We start from the raw sequence: 24,609 nt of genomic DNA, 5'->3' as shown, positions 1-24,609 counted from the left end.
GATGCGTAACGCATTCCTAGCGTATCCTTCGCCGTACGGCTGGTGTTCACTCCACATAAAAAACAGATTTCCTTGAATATTTCGAGTTCACATGTGGTCAGTCCTTGTATTAAAACCTTGCACGATAACGTTCAGTAATCGGAGTAATCTGCACAACACTTGGTAGCGAATGTGTCCACACACTCATCGTATCCTTTTAGTTTCTCAGTCCAGAACAAAAAGGGAGTAAAATGAGATGCAGTGAAGATTAAAGATGTCATGAGAAGCTTTTAGAAATAAAAGCAGCAGCAACGACATTCAGCTAAGTGGCATCATTGACTTCTGTATAAGTAGTGTACAGTGGGGTTCACACAAGGATTACATCATGAATAAATACTTCTAGCTGCTGCTGTTTATTGACATGCCTATCAAAGCAGGAGTGTTCATATCTGTGTGTATGTTGCCCTTGTTGACACATTGTGATGTGATTATATCAGGACAACTTATAGTAAAACTTTATATCTTTCATTTCATATTGATGAATTGTGCACATTGTATTTATCCTTACATCAGATACTTCTGCTGTAAGCAACAACGAGGTGAGTCATGACACAGACTTTAGTATTTTATGTGCTGAACTTTCCTACATGTTGTATCCTTATACCATCTATGTTTATGAATACAGTACTTCAGCCACATAAAGTAGAGCTAGGCTTGTTTTTCATAAGAGAAGCACATTCCACGCAGTTACTGATGATCACACCACGAAAACATTCCCTCAGGGATGACTGGATGTGCCTGGTATGAGGAGATACTGAACTATAAACGAGTCTAACTTGCTTGCTGACTCACTTAACTCTGATAAAAAGTGACAGGGCGTTTCCCTTGTACATGGATTTCTTTTTTATTGATACAATATAAGTATAATTCAGTCTGTATAGTCCAACGGGTATGTGCTGGTTCATGAAATTAGACAGTCCGGCTTTATTGTTAGTTTCAGATTTACATCTTAGAGATAAAGATATTTATTTCTCATGCATTTATTGTCCCACATGCGCAACACACAGAGCAATTCAGACTCTGCATTTAACCCAACCCAGAATGAGCAGTTGTTGGCAGCTACTATACAGAGGCAGGGGAACAGTGTCGACATGGACCGGCTCCTCGCTGAGTACCAGTCTACACTTTGTCCGTTCGGGGACTTGAACTGGTGACCCTCTGGTTCGCAAGCCAAGTCCTTTATGGTCCTTCTCTCACTATTTTCTGGATTCCCTGTAACAGAAAATAGCGACGTTTGTTATTTTGTTCTTCATAAGAATCCAAACTGTATCCCACACATATCATCATTATCATTATTCAGACAGTATACTACAAGTCATTCACCTATTTTGCTTCCCCCCCCCCCAGTAATGTTTCTCTGTGAACACTGCTCACATATACCCAAATGACAAACAGCAGAATCCACACTGTGTAAGCGATCGTCACTTTCAGTTGCCAAGAGTCTTTCCTTTTTCTGTCCACAGCTGTCAAACTCCAAAACAGCAACACAAATGACAGCAGCTGTGCAAAGAAGCAATAAACAGGCAACAGCAACTATGTGAGCCGGGACACTTGTTAGCGTGTCTGTGTCGTTTTAACTCAGTCTTCAAAGAGAAAATAATGTTTACTGTCATATTCACTGTAATTATTTGCAACTGAGGTCTTAGAATTTGAATTAAAACAGTGAGAGAGATCTCTAGAAAGTTTGCAATTTGTATTTATGTTTGAATTATTCCTATTTTCCTAAATAAATTCATACACACATTTCATATTTAAGTGATTCTGAGAGTGTGAGTCCTTGTTTTGGTCTCTGTATTCTAGAAAACTGCATTTGCAATCAAACAATGGCTATTAGCTTAAAGAGCTTTAATATAAGTGTGTTTTACACGTGTAACTCTGTTGTTGTCCTACAGCGGGGGTCGGCAACCTTTACTATCTAAAGAGCACATTGTGCGTTTTCATCCACATGGAGGTGGTGATCATTTCTATTGCTTTTAAACAGACACCAGCCTCACAAATGTCCCACATTTTCTGTTGTTTGCTCATTTCTCGCCACATATCAAGCTCAGTGGTGAGCCAGCATCGTTGACAGGGAAAGCAAATGTATCTGTCCACGCAGAATTAAACAACTTTCCTCCGAAACTTATCTTTTTTTGGTTTTATCCATGGTTAGCATACCGAGTTAGGCGGGGGTCTGCAACTCAAGATAAGCCACCTGCAGGGAAAGGTACCACGCCCGTAGACGCAGGAGAATGTGACGCATTTTGTAGTTGACGAAATATAAAAAATATATATTTTATTTCAGTGTCACAATATCACCTCGAACTCCAAGATAAGAGGTGTTCCCTTTGAAAGATCGTCCACTGTGCAACAAAAAATACATGGTCCATGTTTTTCTATGTCAAAGCTACAGGGAGCCACTTCAGACGGGTTAAAGAGCCGCATGTGGCTCCTGAGCCGCAGACCCCTGTCCTACTGCATTGTTCAAAAGTTGAGGAACTCTGAATAATGATACTTATGATACTCAAGTAAAGTACAAATAGCACTTGATTAAATGTACTTAGTTACATTCGCACTGACTGCATGTTTATGCAGAAGGCCTTTTGTGTTCCAGATGTGGTTGTGGGCTTTGAGTGGCCTTTACATCAGCACAAAGGTGCATGGGTTTACAGAAGGTTTCTTCCCGCAGTCGTGTGAATCAATGTCACCTGAGCACAGGAACCCAGGAGGGTCACATTGGCAGCCTCAGGACACTGAGCCGCCCTTTGAGATCACTTACAAACACGGACAATATGGAGAACCTCTCACAGGTACAGAGACTATTGGACCCCTTGTTTGTCACTATCAATCAAAGTTATTATTACTTTCTCTGTCTTCATCTTTCCGTGCCTCCACCTTCTCCTTGATGACTCTTCAAAGTCTGAGGAGACTCCGCTCCTGACGTGCGATGGTTTAGCAGTAAGTTATCCTCACATTTCACCATTATTAGAAGTAATAAATGGAGTGAATTGATTTATTGAATATTTAACGAATAAACTGGACGGCGCAGGGAGCTGACGTAGACATCACTTTCAGGTATTTATACACTTTGACTGACCTCCAAAAGTCCATGTTAGGCCTACGATGCAGAGCAAGATGATTGACGTTAACATCTTTGCGTGTCTGATATGTTTCAGAGCCACATTTCTCGAGTATTTCAGCACATTTTGGGAATCAGTGGAGGTGGATGTCACTTTAACTCCACCCAACACACCATCACGGACACCAATTACTACAACAAGTACTACAACGCCAAGTACTACAAGTTCTATAAAGCCAAGTACTACAAGTGTCACAGTCTGCTCCAGTACTTCTTACCTCAGCCCGGTACTTTTCCACACCCCGCCTCCTTCTCACCACACCAGCCAGCCGCTCCCACCTTATCACCTCGCCTTGGGCTCAAGCTGCTGCCAATTAATCAAGCCCTTATTTAAGCCTCTCCCAGTCACTCACTCAGTGCCAGATTGTACTCTGTATCATGCAAGTCTTTCCAGCGCTCTGCCCCAAACAGATCTCTCGTTGCCGACCCTGCCTGCCCCTGACCTGCCTGTTTCCCGACCAAGCCTATTTTGGACCTGTCTGCCTTGCCTGTTTCTCGACCCTCCGCCCGGCCCCGACTTACCCCTTGCCTGCTACCTATTGGTTGGTCCTTTTGGATTATTATCATCCCGCTGTGGATCAGTGTACTCAGCTATAACCTGCTCCTGACTACTAATAACGGTCATTACCAATTATCCTTGGTTTTCTGTGTGCTGCACTTGGGTCCACCATCGACTTGTTGTGAGAACAACGCCAAGTACTACAAGTTCTATAAAGCCAAGTACTACAACGCCAAGTACTACAAGTTCTATAAAGCCAAGTACTACAACGCCAAGTACTACAAGTTCTATAAAGCCAAGTACTACAACGCCAAGTACTACACGTTCTATAAAGCCAAGTACTACAACGCCAAGTACTACACGTTCTATAAAGCCAAGTACTACAACGCCAAGTACTACACGTTCTATAAAGCCAAGTACTACAACGCCAAGTACTACAAGTTCTATAACGCCAAGTACTACAACGCCAAGTACTCCAAGTTCTATAAAGCCAAGTACTACAACGCCAAGTACTACAAGTTCTACAACGCCAAGTACTCCAAGTTCTATAAAGCCAAGTACTACAACGCCAAGTACTACAAGTTCTATAACGCCAAGTAATACAAGTTCTATAACGCCAAGTACCACAAGTTCTATAAAGCCAAGTACTACACGTTCTATAAAGCCAAGTACTACAACGCCAAGTACTACAAGTTCTACAACGCCAAGTACTCCAAGTTCTATAAAGCCAAGTACTACAACGCCAAGTACTACAAGTTCTATAACGCCAAGTAATACAAGTTCTATAACGCCAAGTACCACAAGTTCTATAAAGCCAAGTACTACAAGTTCTATAAAGCCAAGTACTAGAATAGGTACAACACAAACTTCTATAAGTACAAGTGATTCTGATTCTGATACTACAAAGCCAAGTACAGAGACAAGCAACTCAACAAGTGCCCTTAAAGAACAATCATTCACAGGTAAACACGGACACACAGGTGGATTTAATTAAAGTGTTTTGACATTGTGCAGAAATCCATGAAATATTATATAAACTTCAACATTTGCATTTACACGACTCCTCATTGTTTCTCTTGATTTGTCTTCAGAAACTAGGTACTGCGTGGATGAACGCTGATGGTATTTAAGGAACTTCAATGGTACATTTTATGTAGTTAATGGTTGTCATTTATTAGTGTGTGTGTGTGTTTCTGTGTGGCCATGTTTAGGTAGCTCTCGTTGCTCTTGTGTGTGTGACAATAGCCGTGAACTTCATAGCGCTGGTGATCGTCTCTCTGCAAGTTGGATCCATTCCTGAACTGTAAGTTCAACTCTTCACTTCTTCTGCCTGAATATTTGACTCGAGCCAAACATCAACACTTTGTGAACAACTGTTTTTGTTTCTCTTTTGTTCTGTTCAAGAAAGAAGATGTGTGACCTTACTGTCAAAGTGTGTTCTGTCATCCATTGGATTTCTACATCAGATTGTAACCTTTAAACCAGTAAACTTCACAGCATTAACTTCTCTCTGTGAGGAGACTTGTTAAATGACTTCAAAGCAGTAGTTTGACATTTTTGGAAATACTCTTATATGCATTCTTGCCAGTAAATTCATCCGCCCAAGTAAGCGAAAGTATGCATGTGTGCAGCCCAAAATCTGGGACAACACGGACGGTGCTACAAGCGTACCGACCGTGCATGTGCTACAAAAACTAGACGCTTGTGTCTTTTTAAAAAGCTTTTTCATGTTGTTTAGCCAAATACAACACTCAAAATAGCTCATCCTCTTAGTGTCAGGATGTTGCCATTATTTGTTTCTATTGCACAATACTAAACCACTCTCTTAACCTAAATGTCTACAGCCAGATGCTAGTTAGCATAGCTTAGCACAAAGACTGGACACAGGGGGTAACAGCGCTACAATTAGTTTTTTATACGGATGAAACTAATGAGATATAACATGTTGAAAGGTGAGCTTTAGATGTGTTATCAGGTGGAGCTTTAGACAGAGCCAGGACTGATTCCCTCTGTTTTCAGGCTTTAAGCTAAAGCTGAGTGAACCAGCTGCTGCTGCCTTACATTTATCAGACACATATGAGAGAAGTATCTTCTCATTTAACTTTAAGCAAAAATGCAAATAAGCACATTTCCCAACATGTTGTCATAAGATGTCACACTTCAACTTTAGACACTTGGACCTTAAATCTTTAAGAAAAAAAGAGGCAAACCTCAGAAACCTCCTTCCGTGACTGTCAGGTGTGCAGTGGATGCCAAAGAACTCGGCAGACCGAAGGAGGAAGTTAGAAAGAAGCAATCGAAGTTCACGGCTTGAACCCACACACATGCACAGCTGCACGATTAATACAAATACTAGTTTCACTTTACTGCTGCTTAGAGCTGTGTGTCAGATTGCTCTCATAGTTTGTTGGTTTCCCAACAGTAATAAAGATGCAGCAAAGCCAAACGTAAGCATTATAATGATCCGTGTCCAGATTATATAATGTCGTTATCTAAAAAGCTGATCAGCGGGTCTGACTTGGTTTTACAAAGGCTGCCATGTATTTTAAATACCTTTTCATTATTATTAAAATGTTAAAGTTTATGTGATATGTAAAACATGGTACAAACCAGGTCGGACATTGTAATGGTCATTTTTTATCTTGTCTTGTAATGTCCTATTCTTCATATGCTCATCTTATGTTTGGGACCAGAGCACACTGTGGTCATGTCCCCCTTGTATTCTTGTATCTCTACATGTGTCAGCTTGTATCTCTTGTATCAGCTGGATGTGCGTAGTTGCACAGCCGATTGTCTGTAAACATTGTCACCCACTTGGTGACGATATAGTCTAATTGTATTCTCTGTTCGTTGAACTTCACTGCAGACTGCTTGACACTTTGTTGTTCCATTCTTGCAAGAATAAAGAGCTCACTTCTTTAACCAAGTATCTTTATTTCAGTATAATAGATTCACTTCTCACCAGAATTCCACGACAACATGCTGTTCTTGTAGAAATAGGTGACTAATGAAAATGAAAGTTTATCTTTTATTCATCCTTATTATATATAATTCTATGCAGATTGCTGAACACACACTTTTCAGTAATTGTGTTTTTTTATTACACGCAGGGATTAAGAAATGCAAATATTTCTACATTGCTTTTTACTCTTTGGGATCATTAAAGGTTAAATATATGTATGTGATGTTTGACATTATTATCCATCGAGTTATTTCTACACTAATCTACCTGAAAACCACCTGAACATTGACAACTTAATAAATTCAAATTTGGCCAGAAAATGTTAATATACAAGCATATTTACTAGCATTACAACTCTTACATATTTAACATATAGTATATGGAAAACCAAGATTTAGCTGTTAAATTTACATAATAAATCATAATTTCACTAATGAGTGACACACACACACACACACACACACTAATAAACAGGTCAGATTTGAATTTCAGTGCCGCTTGCTACAAACTTCAACATATGAACTAGTTCCTATATTCCTATACAATGGATTTGACCAAGTGCACACTGGAGTTAGTCATTTTTTAAATCAGTATTTCAGCAAATGCAAGGAAATAATATACTTAGCAACTAGTACATTGATCCACGTGAGACGTTTTGCATTTGAACCTGCTGTTCTTCGACTGGACTTCGGCGAATGAACATTCGATGCAGCAATGTCTTCAAATGCCTCCTGAACGTCACACCAACAAATGCATAAAAGACAGGGTTCAGGCAGCAGTGGGAGAACGCAATGAGCCGGCACACAAAGAACGCATAGTCAATCTGGATGCTTACTTCACAGTCATCAAATGGTGGACCCAAATTATCAGCCAGAATCCTCAGGGAGATGACGACATTGTACGGCACCCAGCCGAGGAAGAACACCGTCACGATGCAGAACACCAACTTCACAGCTCTGTTCTTTGTGTGCGATCTCGTTCTTGTGATTCTCCGCACTATTTTAATGTAGCAGAACGCCATCGCCGTAAAAGCGATCAAGAAGAAAATATTCTGTTGTATGACACCGATGCTTTTCCACGTGGTATCTTGGAATTCGCAGCCCATGGAGTGTCCATCTTTTTCGGGGATCGGGATGAGCGTGCTGTGGAGCAGGGAGGGCACGGCAGCTGCAATGCTGATTATCCACAGTACGAAAGACACGTAAACCCCGGTGCTGAGTCTCAGCGTTCTCAGACCAGACAGAGGGTGGACCACGGCCAAGTACCTGTAGATGGTCATGATGGTCAGGAAGAGGATGCTGCTGTAAAACCCAGTGAAGAAGACAAAGGACACAATTTTGCAGAGGGCGTCTGAGAACACCCATCCCCAGATGTGGTAAATTGCCCAGAAGGGGAGACCGGTGGTGAAGATGAGGTCAGAAATGGCCAAGTTTAGGATGAAAATGTTGGTGAGAGACTTGAGGTTTTCGTACAAAGCCAAGATTACAAGGACGAGGACGTTTCCCGTGAGGCTCAGTGTGATCACAACAGAGAAGAACGCAGGAATGGCGATGGATACAAACTTGACCACTTCGTCCTTTTCACAGATTTCATTGACGATGTCCGTGTCATATTGGCTGAAGTTGAAAGTGTCATTCATCGCTGATCACTGGATCCTAGAAAAGAAATAATAAGAGTTATAATAATAAAGGTCTTTATACTTCAGAAGGGTGCATTTACTGATATGTTACACTGAAACTCCTTTATTGAGATTCTAAAAGTATGTTAATATGTTTAGTGTGTAAAGAAAGAACGGACCTACCTCTTGCTTGATGGGACTGATGTGCTGTTGGATGAGACGCCTTCTGTCTACTCAAAGTAGAGTTAAAAGAGGAGTAGCTATTATAATCTCGTGACAAGTGAGGCGGTGTTTTCTGTTCCTAGTTTTGTTCATTTAGCGTGACAGGTTTTTTTTACCATATGTGCTAAGCTCACCTGTATTTGTGGTTGTTTGCAGTTTATGTAGATCACATCTCTTCGAAAGGAAAATGTGTCAATGTTTTCGTCACACTTTCACTTTACACTATTGTAGGTTATAAATTAAGGGGAGTCTGCAAGAATCACACAAGTTCAGGATGTGTTCTGCCTTTTAGATTACACGTTCACCTTAAAGTTTTAGCCTAAAGAAAGTTCTTCAAGAAGTCAGCTGAGCTTGAAAGTTCAATCTTAACCTTGGAAAAAGTAGTTTGACAAGTATTTTAAACTCAAGATTTCCTATAGGACCTTCAGTCACTCCTCATGGCCTTCATCAGTGGATGGAGTTTGCTCTGTTGTCATGGAGAGAGTTAACACAATATGATCACCTGTTATGACCAAAGTTCCTTATGTGGCTTATATGTAGACAACTTAAGTGTCTCCATGAAAACAGAGCAAAAACCGATGAAGGCTTTGCGATGTGATTGAAAGGCCTGGAAGAAATCTAGTAAGTGGAACCTGAAACAAGATTTTTTTTTAAACACAAAACATACTTTAGAGCAGGGGTGTCAAACATGCGTCCCAGGGGCCAAAACCGGCCCGCCAGATGGTCCAATCCGGCCCGTGGGATGACTTAGCAAAGTGTAAAAATGTGTTGTTTTGATCATAAAGTAAAATACTGTTCAGACCTGTGACTAAATGTGTTGTGCCTTTGTAGACACACTGTGAGCTGAAGTTGTAACACACATGTGTAAATGATAAACTGATAATATTGTTGGAATTGCTCCTTCTATTCTTAAGAAATTTCAGGTTGTTCATAATGTTTAGTAAAAAGATCAAATTTGAACATTTTCAGAATGTATTTGTACTTTTTTGCACTAAAACGAAGGAAACATTTGGAGTTGTGGTTATTTATAGTTTATCATGCTGTGATGTTATTGGTCCGGCCCACTTGAGATCAAATTGTGCTGCATGTGGCCCCTGAACTACTAGTTTGACTAGTTTGACTGCTTTAGAGCCATGCAAATAGATTTGTTTTGTGTGCCAAAACTGTGAGATATACCTCCCAGAGATTTCTGGTGCCAACTATACCATGGCCTGTTTGTTTTTTGCGATGCACATACCTTTATTAAATGATTACATTTAACACATTTAAAAGTGGGATGCATTTCCATTAACAATCTCTCTTTTATAATCTGCAGCACATGCTATGAATATTTTCAATAAGGTCTAGTTTTTAAAAAGAAATCTCAGAATCGGATGTCTCCAAATGTGGGCAGGTTAAACCAAAGCTATCTGCATGGCTGTATACTGAAAAGGAAAGGATGTGTGTTTTCTTTGATGAATCAACACTTATAGTATTGAGACCTTAGAAATGAGAAATGAAACTAAATAGGGGTACTCCAGCACTTTAGTGTTCACTTTCATAACGTTTGGGCAGAAGGGTCAAAATTGGGTCAAAATTGATGGAACAGATGCCTTGACTTTTAGTCCTTAGTATGGGTCAAGCTTCATAAACAATTGATCCTGCATTTCTCATCATGTAACCAACAGCATATTTTAATTAAACCCTTCCTGCCTGGTAAATGCTTGTGTCTCTGGAACTCTAGGGCCCCAGTTTGTGACACAGGCTTTTCAAATTTGTAGTAACCAAAGCTTCAGAATCAGAATCAGAATCAGAAATCCTTTATTAGTCCCACGACGGGGAAATGTACATTGTTACAGAAAAAGCAAAAGTGGCAAGTACACAATTAAATAGAATAAAATACAGTAACAGTATTATAAGTACACAGTCATTGATAAAGATTTGTAAGAGTGAATATTGCACATGGCATTGATAATTGCCCAACAGTGTTGGAATAGATACCATTATCTTGGTGTGGTGGTGTACCAGGGGCCGTGGTGATTGTACAGTCTGACCGCTGCAGGAAGAAAGGACCTACGGTATCTCTCCGTGAGACAAAACAATGAAGCAGCCTGTCACTGAAGGAGCTGCACAGTGCGGACAAAGTGTCCTGGAGGGGGTGGGACATGTTGTCCAATAGAGAGCACAGCTTGGCATCATTCTCCTCTCTCCCACCACCTCCACAGTGTCCAGAGGGCTCCCCACGACAGAGCTTAGATGACGCTCACCCAGAGCCACATGAAACATCATACACAAACTGATTATTTTCGTAAAATCAGTTGATGTCCCTTCAAGATATGAGACCTCACTAAAATTGACCAATGAACTGGGTGTTGTCATATTAAATGTCAGTCTATTTTACTTTATAACTATATGCTACACGTAGGCTTTACAAATAATAAAAGGCAAATAGACTTAAAAAGGTTTTCTGTAAGAAAATAGATAACGCAGATGTATTAAATATACTTTAAAGATGTGCAACAGACAACAAAGGACCAGAGAGAAGTGGGACAAACATGTATGACCGTCATTGATCACATGACACCGCTGTTTACTTTGCTACGACAACCAAACATCAGCTTCAGGGTCCCGCCTACCGAGCGCACAGCCATTGGTCGGAGAGCTATATGTCGCTTTGTGAGTGGATGAGACAGTGTCAATCACAAAACTTTCAACAAGATTGTATGCACGCATAAACGATCTTGGTTGTTATGGACTTGAGTCACATCTATAAAAGTATGTCAAAGTTATTATTATTTCATCAGAAACTATCTATAAACTTGCTCGATTAACTAAATTATCGATTCTCAGTGTTGTCACAGTTATTTTCAAAATGTCTGTCAAAGGTTCACTGTGTCAAAGCTAAATATAACGTCACCGTGACAGCTACACAAAGCACAAAAGTTGTCTGTAAAAGATCGAGCTGCCATCTATGTATTCATGTCTGTCGTTTTTCGATGTTAGACAAGTAATATTAGTGCTGAAAGAGCCGATAGTTAGTGTTGTAAAACTATTCCTGATGTTTTCAAACTGTTGAAACTCAACTGACGTCAACGTAGCTAAGTTAGCTGTTAGCTAAAACAAACTAACGTTAAACACATATAGTAGACTGGTTTAGCTAAACTTATTAAAGTGTGAATGTTTAACTACTAAAATGTAGGTTGTTCCAGTACTCTGCCACTTTTATAACGTTGTATTTAAATGTAATACAGCATTTATTATATGCTTTTGTTTACTTCCTCATAGCTAACTAACAGGGATTTCAGGATTTCAGGAGGAAAACGCAGTAACATTAGCTCCTACACACGATATACAGTTATGAATACTTCCTCATGTCACATACAGAGCATCATCTTATATACTGTATATACTGCATTTCTTATTAAACAAGTATTGACATAGTCTCAGACACCTGTATGGTTAAACAACTAGGCGAATTGTACATTAATTAAATAATAAATTGGATAATAAAAGTAGATTTTAGTGAAGAAACACTTCCTCTCGTTAGCTTTGCAGTTAACACAATATTTATCAACCAGACGCAGGATGTTGTGATCATATTGTTATGCAAATGACCCCCTTTGACCCCCTCTTCAGTTCACTTTGCATCTATGTTCATAATTTCATCCATCAATGTTGCCCTTATATAAGAATGTAATTACGTTTTTAGCTGTTTTGGACTGTGTCACTGAATGTTACAAAAACAAAGTTTGACAGATAGGAATAAAATATTACAGTTGAAAAGTAGTAGCAGAATGGGTAATAATGAATAGTGAAATCATTTATTATACAGATCATACACTACCAGACGCAATCTACCCATCATGAGAGCTCTCATTAAAGTGTGCCCATGTGGAGCCACGAGAGAGTATGTTGGAGCGTTCATATCCATCTATTGTTCCTGACTGCTTCTGATTCTCTGATTCAGCAGACTGGATGTGACCCTGTGACCCCTGGTTGCCAGGGAGAGAGCGGTGGGGCCATGGCTGCTGGGGCTACGGTCGGGGAGAGCCAACTACAGAGGATTATCCGAGATCTGCATGGTACGCCAGCTTTTTATGTGTGTGTGTGTCTGTGTGTGTGTGTGTGTGTGTGTGTGAATAGATTGGCTGCAGTCAGTGGTTGGCAGCTGACATGGTGTGACTTAGGAGAGGAGAACGCAGAGACATAATGTGATGACCTGAGTCTCAGTGTCAAGTCTGAGTACAATCTTTACGCCTGGAACTATCTGACCTTTCCTGGTCAAATCATTTGATAAAGCGTGCATCTGACCTCACGTCCCTGTAGAAAGGGTGTGGTGGACGCCTCTGTCAGCATGCAGCGAGACAGAGAGTGCATACTGATGATGCACCCATCGCGGGTGTCCTTCCAGTTTTTGCGATGGATACGAGGCAAGTGGTTGATTTACAGACTAGCTGTGGTTGAAGAGCGTAGAAATGGAAACAAATGGAAAGGATTGGAGATTTAGGCACCAGGGCTGTTTGTGTGTAACCAAAATGTACCAAGAGGTGAAAATATTATGTGGATTGTTCATTTCTTTTGATTTAGTTTCAGGCCATGTGACTTAAGGTGATGTCTGAGGAGATAACAATGTTCTGCCTTTTTGTTTCCCTGCTTCTTTCCTTCCTTAATGTTAATATGTTCTGAATGAAGTCTGGCTGTTCCTTTCCTTTCTTCTGTAAGAAGCATGTGTCCTTTGCCTTTTGTATGTGTTTGTACAAGTGTTTGTATGAGTCCTGTGTAATTAATATCTGACCTTTTTTTCATTTCTTTTAACTATGTGCATTTCAGAGGCTGTTGCAGAGCTTGCGAAGGAGTACATGGAAAGTGGGGAGCCGATCACTGACGACAGTATCAACCTGCACAAATTCTCCTACAAACTTGAGTACCTGCTACAGGTGTGATTTATCTCATCTCATTGTCACACCTGACCCACTGAATCTCAATTACTTAAGGAAGATGTGAATAATAATCAACAGTTTTTGTTTCCAACTGTATCTATAAATGTATCTATACATCTATCCATCTTTCAGTTTGACCAAAAGGAGAAGACCACTTTTCTTGGTACAAAGAAGGATTTTTGGGAATACTTCACTGAGTGTCTGGCCAAAATCAAAGGAGCCAATGATGGGATCCGCTTTGTCAAATCCATCCCTGAGGTATGAAGACATCACTCGTGTAGCACTGATTACATACTGATCATTAATAACATCAGATGACTCATTAAACCATTGGAGTAGTATCTGTATCTGCTTTGCTCCCCACCCACAATGACTTAAAGTGCTTTTTATTCCATTTTCTTTCTCATCTCTTATAGTTCAGACATGACACAAGTTAACATACACAAAGAGCCTGTTGTATATATTTCTGCTTGAGAACCGAAATTGTAAGATGTTATGTTTTTTTTGTTCATCTTCTTTTCTTTTTAATTCTATATAATTGGTAGAAAAAATTGACAAAATAGTGCTTGTTGCATATAAAATAGTCCCTTCCTGCATGTTTACAGCATTTCTTCTTGAACAATTGAGATTCAAATGATCATTTTGATTATTTAATACATTAATTGTAGTTTGGTGACGTGCGGGATATCGCTGCAGTTTGAATATGACTATAAGCTCTGTGTGAAACAATGTCTTCTTTTGCTTTAGCTGAAGACATCTCTGGGGAAAGGACGAGCGTTTATCCGTTACTCCCTCGTACATCAGCGACTTGCTGACACCCTGCAGCAGTGCCTGATGAACCAGAGGGTCACCAGGTAAAACTATCAGAGCACAATGAAGTCTCTTAGAGATGTTTTTTGTTCCTTTAGATTTGCAAAATGGTTGGCAACTGATTAGAAAAATAAAACAGCATTTGTTTTTGGACACTTTATTATTTATTTACAAAATGTTGATGTTCTATTGTGCTGTTTATCTTTATTTCCCCCCCTTTCTGTTAAAGTAGTCAGTAGTATCAGCTGTAGTTGTGTACCAAACAGAGAAATACACAACTACAAGGGAAAATGCTAATCTTAAAGAGGCATACAGCTGTGGCGTAACCAAAATGTCTTTTTTTGTCAGTGTTGAAATATGGGTTGAAACTTCCTTTTTTTAAATCACTATTATTGTTTCTCGTAGTCAGGGTGATACTTACTGTGATCTCTCCCTCCTCTCTTCCCACAGTGACTGGTATTATGTAAGAAGCCCCTTCTTGAAGCCCCATCTTAGTGTTGACATAATAAACCACTTGTACGAACTCAATGAGGTCCAGTTTGATGTGGCTTCCAGAGGTCATGATCTTGATGCCTCCTGGCCCACTTTTGCCAGGTAACAAACAAGAGGAATCATGAGAACAACATGTAGAGCAGAAAACAATTTGCAAGAATATCTAGAAGTTATTACAGAAACAAGAGTGTCTAAATACATTCATTTGCACCTACTACAGTATCAGATTTATTTTCTGATCAACAGGAGGACACTGGGAAGTGCAAACTCACCTGGCCACATGTGGAAACCACCCAGTCGCAGTTCCAGTATAAACAGTCTTGCCAGCACCTACTCCCAGGTAACACACTAATAACATCCTGTCATTTTATCATCATTTAAAATGATTGCATGATGTTCATCGCTCTTCCTCTCGTCCTTCCCTACTCCTCTGGTTACCCTTGAAACCATCTAGCAGCCACACGAGTTCCCCTCCAGCCCTGACTATGGCCAGAGTCTGCTGAATGACCTGAACGAGTCTCTGCCTGCCTTCACCGAAGATGCCGGCACAGCTGAAGACCTTCGCCTGGAGCTGGACCAGTCAGAGCTGAAGCAGCGAGAGCTCCTAGATAAGGTGCGGCAGCTGGGCGAAGAGGCTGCTGAGCTCAGGGGCGTAGTTGTGCAGCTCCAGGGGCAGCTGGATGTGTCCCTTGCTGCCCAAGAGGAGCAACAGGGCTTGCAAGGAGATTTCAAGGCTCTGCAGGGAAGAGAAGAGGCCCTGTCCAGAGATGTGGAAGCACTCAGGACTGGGAGAAAAGCCAGGGAGGCTGAACAACAACTGCTCCAGGAAAGGTTGGCTACTGCTGAGGGCAAGAACATAGAGCTCATGGCCAAGTTAGACGGGGTTCTGAATGAGAAAGGCCAGCAGGCAACCAGTTACTTTGATTCAGCTCAAAAGATACATGAGTTGCTAGACAGATTGAAAGATGCAGAGAGAGGGAAGATGGACGCTGTAGCTGAGGTAGATGAGAAGAAAAGACAGGCAGAAAGGCTGGAGGACGAGCTGAAAGTGAAGGAGGCAGCTGCAAAGCATGGCGAAGCAAAACTCGGAGCACTAGTTACATCTGCGTCTGAGGAGAAGGCCAAGTTGGAGGAGAAAGTGGAGGAACAGCGCAGTGCCCTTGATAAGCTGCAGGGGGCCTTGACAGTGAGAGAGAAGGAGACGAGCAACCTTCAAAGGCAACTGCAAGACTTCCAAAGATCTCTAGAGGAGAAGGAGAAAGAGGTGGAGGAGGTGCAGAGGAAGGCAAACCAAGATAAAGACGAAATGCAGAGGAATGCTGGTGGTTTAAAAGAGTCTTTAGAAGCAAAAGTCACTGCCCTTAAGGAGCAGCTCAAGATGAAAGAGGCAGAGCTTACCTCCTAGCTGCAAGACACTACAACAGCTAGAAGCCAAGAACCAAAGCCTGACCACAGGGAGGGACAAACTGACCACTAACCTTGTTGAGCTGGAAGGTAACGTGAGAGAACAAGCCACGAAGATGGAAGACTACAAGATGCAGTGCGGCAATTTAATGGAACTGAATAAGAAACTGCTGACCACGGTGAAGAGAAGCGAGGAGCTGAAGAAGGAGATGGCAGGAAACAGAACAGTGCTCGAAACTGAATTAGCAGCTCTAAGAGCTTCTGAGAAACAGCTTCGTGGCCAGCTGGATGATACCAAGATGACAGTGGATGATAAAGAGAAGCACTTGCGTGAGGAGAACCGCAAGCTGGATGAGAGTCTGCAGCGAGCCACCATGGCCACAAAGCTCTCTGAGGCCACGTCAAAGCGACTGGACCAGGAGAACCAGTGTCTGAGAGATGAGCAGGACACTGTGAAGGCAGCTCTTAGCCGCATGCAAACGGACCTGAAGAGTGTTCACGGGAAGATCGGAGAGTTGGAGAAGAACTTAGGAGTGTCACGCAGGAATGAAACAAGCCTTCAAGAACAACTCCAAGCCAAAAAGGCCCAACTAGAAAGTAAAGAGAAGAGCCTTGTTGAGCTGCAATCCAGCTTTAAATCTCTTGAGGCCAGGGAGAAGGATCTTGAGGTTGCCAAAGCTGATGCAGAAGCAACTTGTGCTAGACAGACAGAAATGATTGAAAGGGTCACCTCTGAGAACCAAGTGATGGAGAAGTCTCAGCTGGAGAAGAGCACGGTCCAAGCAAAGGAGAACAAGGAAGTGACAGGCAAACTTGAAGACCAGTTGGAGGTGTGCATGGCAGATGTGTCCAGGCTCCAGGCAGAGATCCTGGACCTCAGGGTGCGGGTACAGAGATCCGAGGAGGAAAAGCTGAAGTCACAAGCACAGCTGGAGGTGACGGAGGCCCAAAGAGATGAGCTCAGGACTCTGACCGAGCATCTTAAAGCCCAGACAGAGGCACTGAATCAAAGACATGTAACAGAGCTCATGGAGTTCAAAAAGAAAGAGGGGGCTCTCATTGAACAGCGTGATAGAGAAGTAGCCGCCCATGCCGAGTTGTCTATCTCTGCGGCTGCCCTCCGTGAAGAGCTGTCCACACTCAAGGCAGACAATGGCAAGCTATCCACAGAGAACAGCGAGACACGTGAGGGTCTACACAGGGCAAACACAGAGATGGCGGAGCTTGGCATGACCATCTGTAAGCTAGGTGCAGAAAAGGAGGAGGCTAGAGAGCATTGGGCAGGGGACGCTGCCAGGATTGAAGAAATGGAGAAAGATGTTGAGCGACTAGAAGAGAGCATGGCAGAACTACAGCTGGAGAATGCCAAACTAAGAGAGGAGCTGATAGAGAACAAGACACTTCCACAGAATATCATGGAGCTCCAGGAGCAGCTGGACAAGGCCAAGAACCAAATGCGGAGCGTCAAGGTCTCTAGCCGAGAGGAGGTGGAGGCCGCCAAGTTCCACATGAGCTCGGAAAGCATGAGTCATCAGGTCCAGATGAAGGTGGGTCGGTCAGAAGCAGGCGGAGCAGACACTGTAACTTTATGGGTCTTTGCATATACTCTTGGTATTACAAGACATTTTTAATATCGCGATTGTACCCGCACTGTGATCAGATCTCAATATGCATATTAGTTAGTTGGGAATGGCCGACTTGTTGGTTGGTTGTAGGAAGCACTGCCATGTAAGGACAGTTTTGATTGCTAAACACCTTTTTGCCAGGGAAGAGTATCCCTGTATCCAGACACAATAGCATTTTAATGCGAGGCGTAAATTGGGATAGCATTGTCACTCGGTCGGTCCACCGCTTCATTCCAGACTGAAATATCTCAACAACTATGGGATGGATTGCCACGTAATTTTGTACAGCCATTCATAGCCCTCAGGTGATTAAACCATATGATTTAGCTGATCCCCTGACTGTTCCTTTAGTGCCACTATGAGGTTGACATTGCTGGTTCATTTGGTTCATGTCCCTCGCAGGATGAATTGTAATAACTTGAGTCATTCCCTGACGGTTCATCTCTTGCCAAACTCTGGTTTACGACCAAATGCAAAACTAATGACATTCCTATCAGCCTCAGCTGTACTTTGTGTTTAGTGCTAATTAGCAAATGTTAGCATGCTAAAGTGAGGTGTACGTGGCAAACAGTAGCATCAGTTTGTTAGCATTTAGCTCAAAGCACCGCCGTGCCTAAGTACTGCAGAGGCTCACAGACCTGCTAGCGTGGCTGTAGACTCTTCCTATTTCCCTTTTCTTATGTTATTCTTGTATTTCAGAGTGTTAACGAGCAGCTGGACAAGGTGAAAACCCAGCTGCAGGAGGAGCTGAAGAATGTGTCCAGCTTCCAGGCCAAAGTGTCTGAACTAGAGGTCTGTGTCTCTCCAGCATCAAATACAGCGATTCATGTTGAGACAATAAGTAGAAAACATGGTGATGGAAGAATGTGTTCTTTAATCTTTGGAGAGGAAAAAGTGTTGTATACAAATGTTCTCACTTTCAAGTCCAAAGAAAAACATATATGATTAAGAGGAGACTGTAAATAGATTGCAGTCAAAAGTGCAACATCCTATACATAACCAGGAGCAGCAGGCACCTTTGTCATTAGTGGAGTTGCAGGGATGGAGAAAAGGAAGCGACACACCACATGGGACAGAATAACACGGACAGTGTTTGTTTAATTCTAATTAACAGTAGATGATTATGTGAGATCATTTCTTTCAGGTCTGTGCATTTTATAATGAGACACTTTGATTTCTTTAAGAGTTTTCTTTGATTGTAGAATAGATTCAAAATCACAAGGTAATAAAATAATGATTTAGATTTGTTGTTAACTTGCTGGGTCACATGCTGTTATTGGATTCTACAGAATGACATGTTTCTATATGTCATCGAGTGCAAGACACATCAGCTACAGTTCATTTTAAGAACACAAATGGAACAATTGCTTAAATGTCTTAAAAATGTTTTTTACTAATGTGTATTTTTATGCATGTTCTTCTAATGTTTAATAAAGGCTATGAATGAGAAGTACTTACAGCTAGCTGGCGAGAAAGATGCTCACATCACAAAGACAGAAACAACCATTCGTGAGAGTGAGAGCGAGACTCAGCAGCTGAGAGATGCAGTAACCAGGTGCGTTTATCACCAGTGATACCTGTCAATTTCATCTTGGTGCATAAAATACTTACTGACTCATTTTCTCTTTTGCACCTCTTTTCTCTTCAGCGCTGAAGAAGCACACTCGGCTGTGCAAAGTGTCTGCGAGGAACTGAAGCAGAAACTCGACACAACAGAAGCCGACAAACAAAGCGAGTGCATGAAGATGACCGCAGAGATCGACGACCTCAACGCAACCAAGAGAAACCTTGAAGAGCGGCTCATCGAGCTTATAAGGTGTGACCCGTCTCTAGCTCATCTGTCAGCAGCGTCGAGGCTGTATGCTTGGAGAGTTGAATAAAAACATTTGAAAGACACTAACTTCTATATCAATCTTTATTCTGAAGCAGATTGTAATATATCAACAAAATGAAAGAAGAATTTTGAACCTGGCTTATTCAGATTAGCACAGATGTAATAAGATAATGTCTCCTTTGCAACACAACATTGCAGAGGACTTGAGAAGAATGTCTTAATGTAAGTAATCCACTGGGTGGATATCTATTAGAATATTAAAAGGTTCACCCTATTCACCTGTTCTTTTGTGCATCACATCAGGGACAAAGATGCTCTGTGGCAGAAGTCAGACGCTCTGGAGTTTGAGCAGAGGCTGCGAGCAGAGGAACGCTGGTGGTTAGTGGATAAGGAGGCCACGCAGTGCCTCGGCTGCCAGGGCCAGTTCACCTGGTGGCTGCGCAGACATCACTGCAGGTGACTGCACACAAGACATCAAAAATATGTTTTAGTAACAAAAAAGTCTAAAATGGATGAAAACTGAACTGATTTTTTTTCTCCCCCCCCCCCTCATACATTGATAATATTTTAGGCTTTGTGGTCGCATCTTCTGCTACTACTGCAGCAACAACTATGTGATGACCCAGCACAGCGGGAAGAAGGAGCGCTGCTGCAGGGACTGCTACACCCAACACAGCGCGGTGGTGGAGAGGTTCACGGAGGCAGAGCTGAGTCCTTCAGACACTCAGCCTCCTCCGACGGGAGCCGGACCTCAGCCACCTCCTGAACCAGCCCCGTATAAACCCACTCCCAGGGTAACAGGTGAGAGGCAAGCAGGGAAATGCTAACTACTACATGCTAGCTTGACAACCGCACACTTGGCCCACAAGTTGATTGCTTCTCTGGTCCTTTACCGTAAGTTAACTGGGAACTTTAAAGCAGAAGTGAAAAGATGGACTTTATCAGAATGAGGAACAAGGACTGAAGTCTTTGTCGTAGGATTCTTGTTCAATAGACAATAGAGGAAGAGGGACATTTGCATTTAGAGAGGAAGCTGTTTTATTTATATTTTAGAGAAAGGATAGCCGCTTTATGTGACAGTAGATCTATTGTTATAGTCCATGCTTTTGAGAAGTCTTTTGTATGCTGTATAATCTGAAGACTATACGATGAGAATATGTAGTGGTCCAATAGTTACATTTATACATTCTTCTTCCCTCCAGTGTCAGACCCCAACAACAGATCTGACGACGGAGTTTTTGACATAATCACAGAAGAGGAAGTGAATGGCGTCTACGACAGTGACACCGTCTCCCAGACCACGGCGTGCTCCCTGGAGGGAGAACAAGACCGCCGGCCTCCAGGAGCACTGGATATGTGAGTGTAATACTTATCCGGGGACGGCCAATGAGATTGAGACCTAGTTCAGCCAGAGTCAGTATGTGACTCAGACTTTCTCAGTCACAGCACGAGATGCTGCAGCTGCAGAGTACTGATCTCAGATGAACACTCGGGCCTCCACGGTCTGTTAAGTCCCTCAGAAGTGTCACATCTGCACACATTCATGAAGTGTACCAGGGTGCTTTTGTCTAATCAGAGCATGTCACATGTCAGAACTAAGATCCTACATACTTGTTGTTTTCACCTCAACTTCACAAACTATCAAAGGTGGGAAGTAGGAAATTGAGAAATTAACTAGTTCCATGTTATGAATAGTACACAATCAATTGGTCAGATGTTTACAACACATGCAGAAGTACTTTGTTGTTGCTTTCATACCAGAATTTATGCACCACAAATGTACAAAGGTGCACCTCAGAGATATCTGGGAGGAAGGTAACATTCAGTTAACTTACTGTAATGTCCTAATAATTAATGTCAAATCAAATGTATTTATAGAGCCCAATATCACAAATTACACATTTGTCTCAGTGGGCTTTACAGACTATACAGGATACAACATCCTCTGTCCTTACACCCTCTGTCCCTCTGATGAGTTAGTAACTACATTTACATAAATGATTACAGATAGAGAGGGAGAAGATGAGAGGGAGGGCAGGAGAGAGGAAGAGAAGGAGGAGAGCAGGTTTGGTGTCCCCCGGTAATGTGACGCATAATAATAATGTGACGCATAATGTATTTGAAAAGGAATAAATGGGATGAAACCTGCTAAATACATGAAATCCATCTTCCACTTTAAAGCATAAAGATGAATCACTATGTTGAACACACCAGGATATTTTGTATTCTTTAAATTAAATGATCATTATAGTTCTGAGGGAATCATTATCGTTGAAGAGTAACATGCATTGAAAACATAATATTACTCTGTGTGTCTTGTGTTGTGCAGAGGCACAGGAGACGTGACCCCCGATGACCCTGAAGACCATGTTCCCACCGTTCAGGATTCAGAAATCAACCTCCTCAAATCAGGAGAAGTCACGTGAGTCTTGGCCTTTTGCTTTCCTTAATGTGTGTAACCGATGAGTGGCCTTGTGTTAATGCCGCTCTTAAAATGTATTTGCTCTCATTGCAGGATGGCTGTCCCGCTCAGCATTGACGATATTTCTCAGTTCGGTGACGGTTCCAGGGAACTCTTCGTCAAGTCCAGCTGTTACAGCGTGATAACTGTTGCAGTGGGGGACTGTGGGCCGACCATCAGCTGGATGTTTTCCTCAGAGCCGAAGAGCATCTCCTTCAGTGTGGTTTACAGGGAATCCGCTGACGCTCATGTGGAACAGTCGAAGGTAGATGCACCTTCTACTTCTGCTGCAGTAAAAGTCCAGGAAGGCAAAAAGCCAAAGGAAATGTTGCATCATTAAATTATTGTGAGAAATTGCAGCTATTTCAAAACATATGGTGACTCAGAAGCAGAAGTTAATACCAGACACAATGCACTGGCCCTCACCATGCGCCCCCTGCAGCTTTTTTGCTATTTGCTTGATCTTTCAAAAACATCACTTCCTGATGAAAAGCCACTGCAGGTTGCTCAGCAGGTGGAGGTGCACATCCTGCGCTTAAAAGGTCAGGGTTTGTAAGAGTCACGACCTTCAGTGTCATGTACCATCATCTCATGTCAACACTTCATTATGTGTGTTACCTTTTCTTTCATCTGTACTTTGAGTTTCACAGCACTGTTTCTGTTCTTCTCTCAGGTCTTGATTCCTTTGACTCGCTGCAGTTCCCATAAAGAGACAATTCAGGGACAGCTGAAAGTCCGAAACCCCGGCTTCTACACTCTCATCTTTGACAACTCCTTCTCTCGGTATAACACCTGACACCCAGCAGCTTTGTCCTGAAGCTTGTGAAGAAGTGTTTGAACTCTTATTCTCCTGCCACTGTTGGGAATATATACAGTATATACAGCATCTTGTTTCAGTTTTATCTGATTGATTTATCTTTGATCTTTCAACAGGTTTATCTCCAAGAAAGTCTTCTACCATTTGACGATGGAAAGGCCCATAATCTACGATGGAAGCGACTTCCCCTGAAGCTGGACGCCTCCCACAGAGCCATGATGTCACTGTGGCAGCTGAAGGGACACTACAAGATGGAGAATTCAATGACTATACATTTCTTTCATCCTTTGTTCACAAAACCTGTTTTTATCCAAGTATTTAATGTTTTCCAAAACGTTTCTGTATTATTTAAGTCTTGAGGTTTTGAGGCGTGTTCGTGTTTTAACTTTGGCCGAAGTGAAGTGTTTTTAGAGAGAAACAGGAAGACAAATGTTTTGTCACACCAAGGGTTTAGCTGTTTGTTCAGAGTAATTGTGTGATTTTCTCATTTCTTTCTTTAGTTGTCGTCTTTAGTTTTGCTCTGGCCTCTCTTTTCCCAAATATAGCTGTTGCAAAAATGTAGGGAATGCAGTCGTATCAGCGTATGAAATATGATTTAAAAAAACATTGTAGGTATTTATCTGCAAAAGCAAAAGAAGACCCAGGAATAAATCATGGTCAGTTGTGCAGTCTTTTAATTTAACGCTTTCGAAGCAGCAAAGTGCAGACGAGCTGTTTGTTTATTAATTGACTTCTCTGAACACTATGTTTGCACTTTGGCAGCGCAGGAAGGAAAAAAAATGACACTTTCAGTTTGATAACAAAGCATATGAACTATGTGCACATCTCAGGAGTAGGACAGGGAATTGTCCTCCAGTAGTAGCGTGTCCTAATCTTTATGTTTTTGGAAAAAGCAAAAAAACAAAGAGTAAAAACTGCCATCTTACTTTCTGTGTAAGGAGACTACAAACCAGCTTCCTCCACCCAGTGTATAGGATGTGATTAAGCAGAGTGCCTGCACCTACACAGGCTGACGTGTGTCATTACAACGACATTCACTAAAAGTATTTAAATGACTGTCAGCTAATGAGCTGCTGTATTTCTAAGTGCCTATTAAGTCTGATTGCCAGGGATTAGTTTGCTTTTGCATCTGCACATGTTACTCTTTGTTATCCGCGCAGAACATGAATCAAAACTTAGATTTGAATCACAATATGCACAATAGCATTTGCTTTTAAGTTTTATAAGTTGAAATGATTTTTGAGTTTGATTTTATTTGAATCTCTGGAACCTTTTTGTGATACGTTTAGGTAACGCTCCGCACTGCACGCGGTGATCAAAAGTGTTTCAGTGTCGAGCGCAATAAGGAAGCTCACTCTTGGATATAACCATACACTACTTAATAAAGCAACCTCTGTGCTGCTTTTATAGAAATCTGTGTTCGCTTCACAGTCAAAGCTCTTATATTTTTCATGAGTGTAAATTCGGTGCAATTTCTATGCAAAAGCTCATATTTTCTGTACAGAGCTGCACTTTGTGATAATTGTTTTATAATGTGTTACAAACATATTAAATCTGTTAAGTTTACATTATCTTTGTCAAAGTATACACGCAGGGACAGACTTTTCTACATGCTGTTTTTTGAAGGATCGTAAGTAGAATGTGCATGAAGCATCGCTCTCTGTAACAAGTAATAGACCTGTCAAATACCCAGTAAACATGAATAAAATGTAAGAGTGATGATGCCTCCGACATCCACAAATCTGTGTCTGGTTTAGTGTGTGACAGCTTGGAGCAACAGAACAACAAG

The 24,609-nt window shown here is 41.6% G+C and overlaps 3 protein-coding genes and 1 long non-coding RNA gene across 4 annotated transcripts; 2 read left to right on the top strand and 2 right to left on the bottom strand.

Annotated features, from left to right (window-relative positions):
* Positions 1–371: 371 nt before the first annotated feature.
* Positions 372–3,105, bottom strand: LOC115007611 (uncharacterized). Its single transcript, XR_003832199.1, has 2 exons — positions 2,883–3,105; positions 372–1,251 (listed from the first exon to the last, which is right to left on the bottom strand). It is a non-coding gene; the product is annotated as an uncharacterized LOC115007611 (long non-coding RNA).
* Positions 3,106–3,771: 666 nt separating this feature from the next.
* On the top strand, positions 3,772–6,578 carry LOC115007610 (mucin-2-like; the record flags this gene model as incomplete). Its single annotated transcript, XM_029430551.1, has 2 exons — positions 3,772–4,618; positions 4,868–6,578. Coding segments are annotated over 2 exons (936 nt in total), but the record flags the coding sequence as incomplete, so codon positions are not given.
* Positions 6,579–6,645: 67 nt separating this feature from the next.
* Positions 6,646–8,534, bottom strand: LOC115007609 (chemokine XC receptor 1-like). Its single transcript, XM_029430550.1, has 2 exons — positions 8,420–8,534; positions 6,646–8,273 (listed from the first exon to the last, which is right to left on the bottom strand). Exon 2 carries the CDS (start codon positions 8,255–8,257, stop codon positions 7,247–7,249), a length of 1,011 nt encoding a protein of 336 aa, XP_029286410.1. The 5' UTR covers positions 8,258–8,273; positions 8,420–8,534; the 3' UTR covers positions 6,646–7,246.
* A 2,589-nt stretch (positions 8,535–11,123) lies between these two features.
* LOC115007020 (FYVE and coiled-coil domain-containing protein 1-like) lies at positions 11,124–24,561 on the top strand. Its single transcript, XM_029429659.1, is given in 19 exon segments — positions 11,124–11,212; positions 12,405–12,519; positions 13,268–13,374; positions 13,510–13,635; positions 14,125–14,231; positions 14,638–14,781; positions 14,926–15,019; positions 15,134–16,081; positions 16,083–17,630; positions 18,408–18,500; positions 19,145–19,263; positions 19,357–19,524; positions 19,846–19,998; positions 20,114–20,343; positions 20,745–20,898; positions 21,872–21,964; positions 22,058–22,268; positions 22,677–22,786; positions 22,937–24,561. Coding segments are annotated over 18 exon segments (4,542 nt in total). The 5' UTR covers positions 11,124–11,212; positions 12,405–12,458; the 3' UTR covers positions 23,013–24,561.
* The last annotated feature ends 48 nt before the right edge of the window (positions 24,562–24,609 follow it).

Source organism: Cottoperca gobio, chromosome 4, assembly GCF_900634415.1.
Source record: "Cottoperca gobio chromosome 4, fCotGob3.1, whole genome shotgun sequence".
In the NCBI taxonomy this organism is placed as follows: domain Eukaryota; kingdom Metazoa; phylum Chordata; class Actinopteri; order Perciformes; family Bovichtidae; genus Cottoperca; species Cottoperca gobio.
This window is presented reverse-complemented; position numbering and strand designations above follow the sequence as displayed.

Coding starts and splice junctions, on each gene's coding strand:
- LOC115007609 (XM_029430550.1), bottom strand. CDS start 8,257: ATGAATGACACTTTCAACTTCAGCCAATATGACACGGACATCGTCAAT.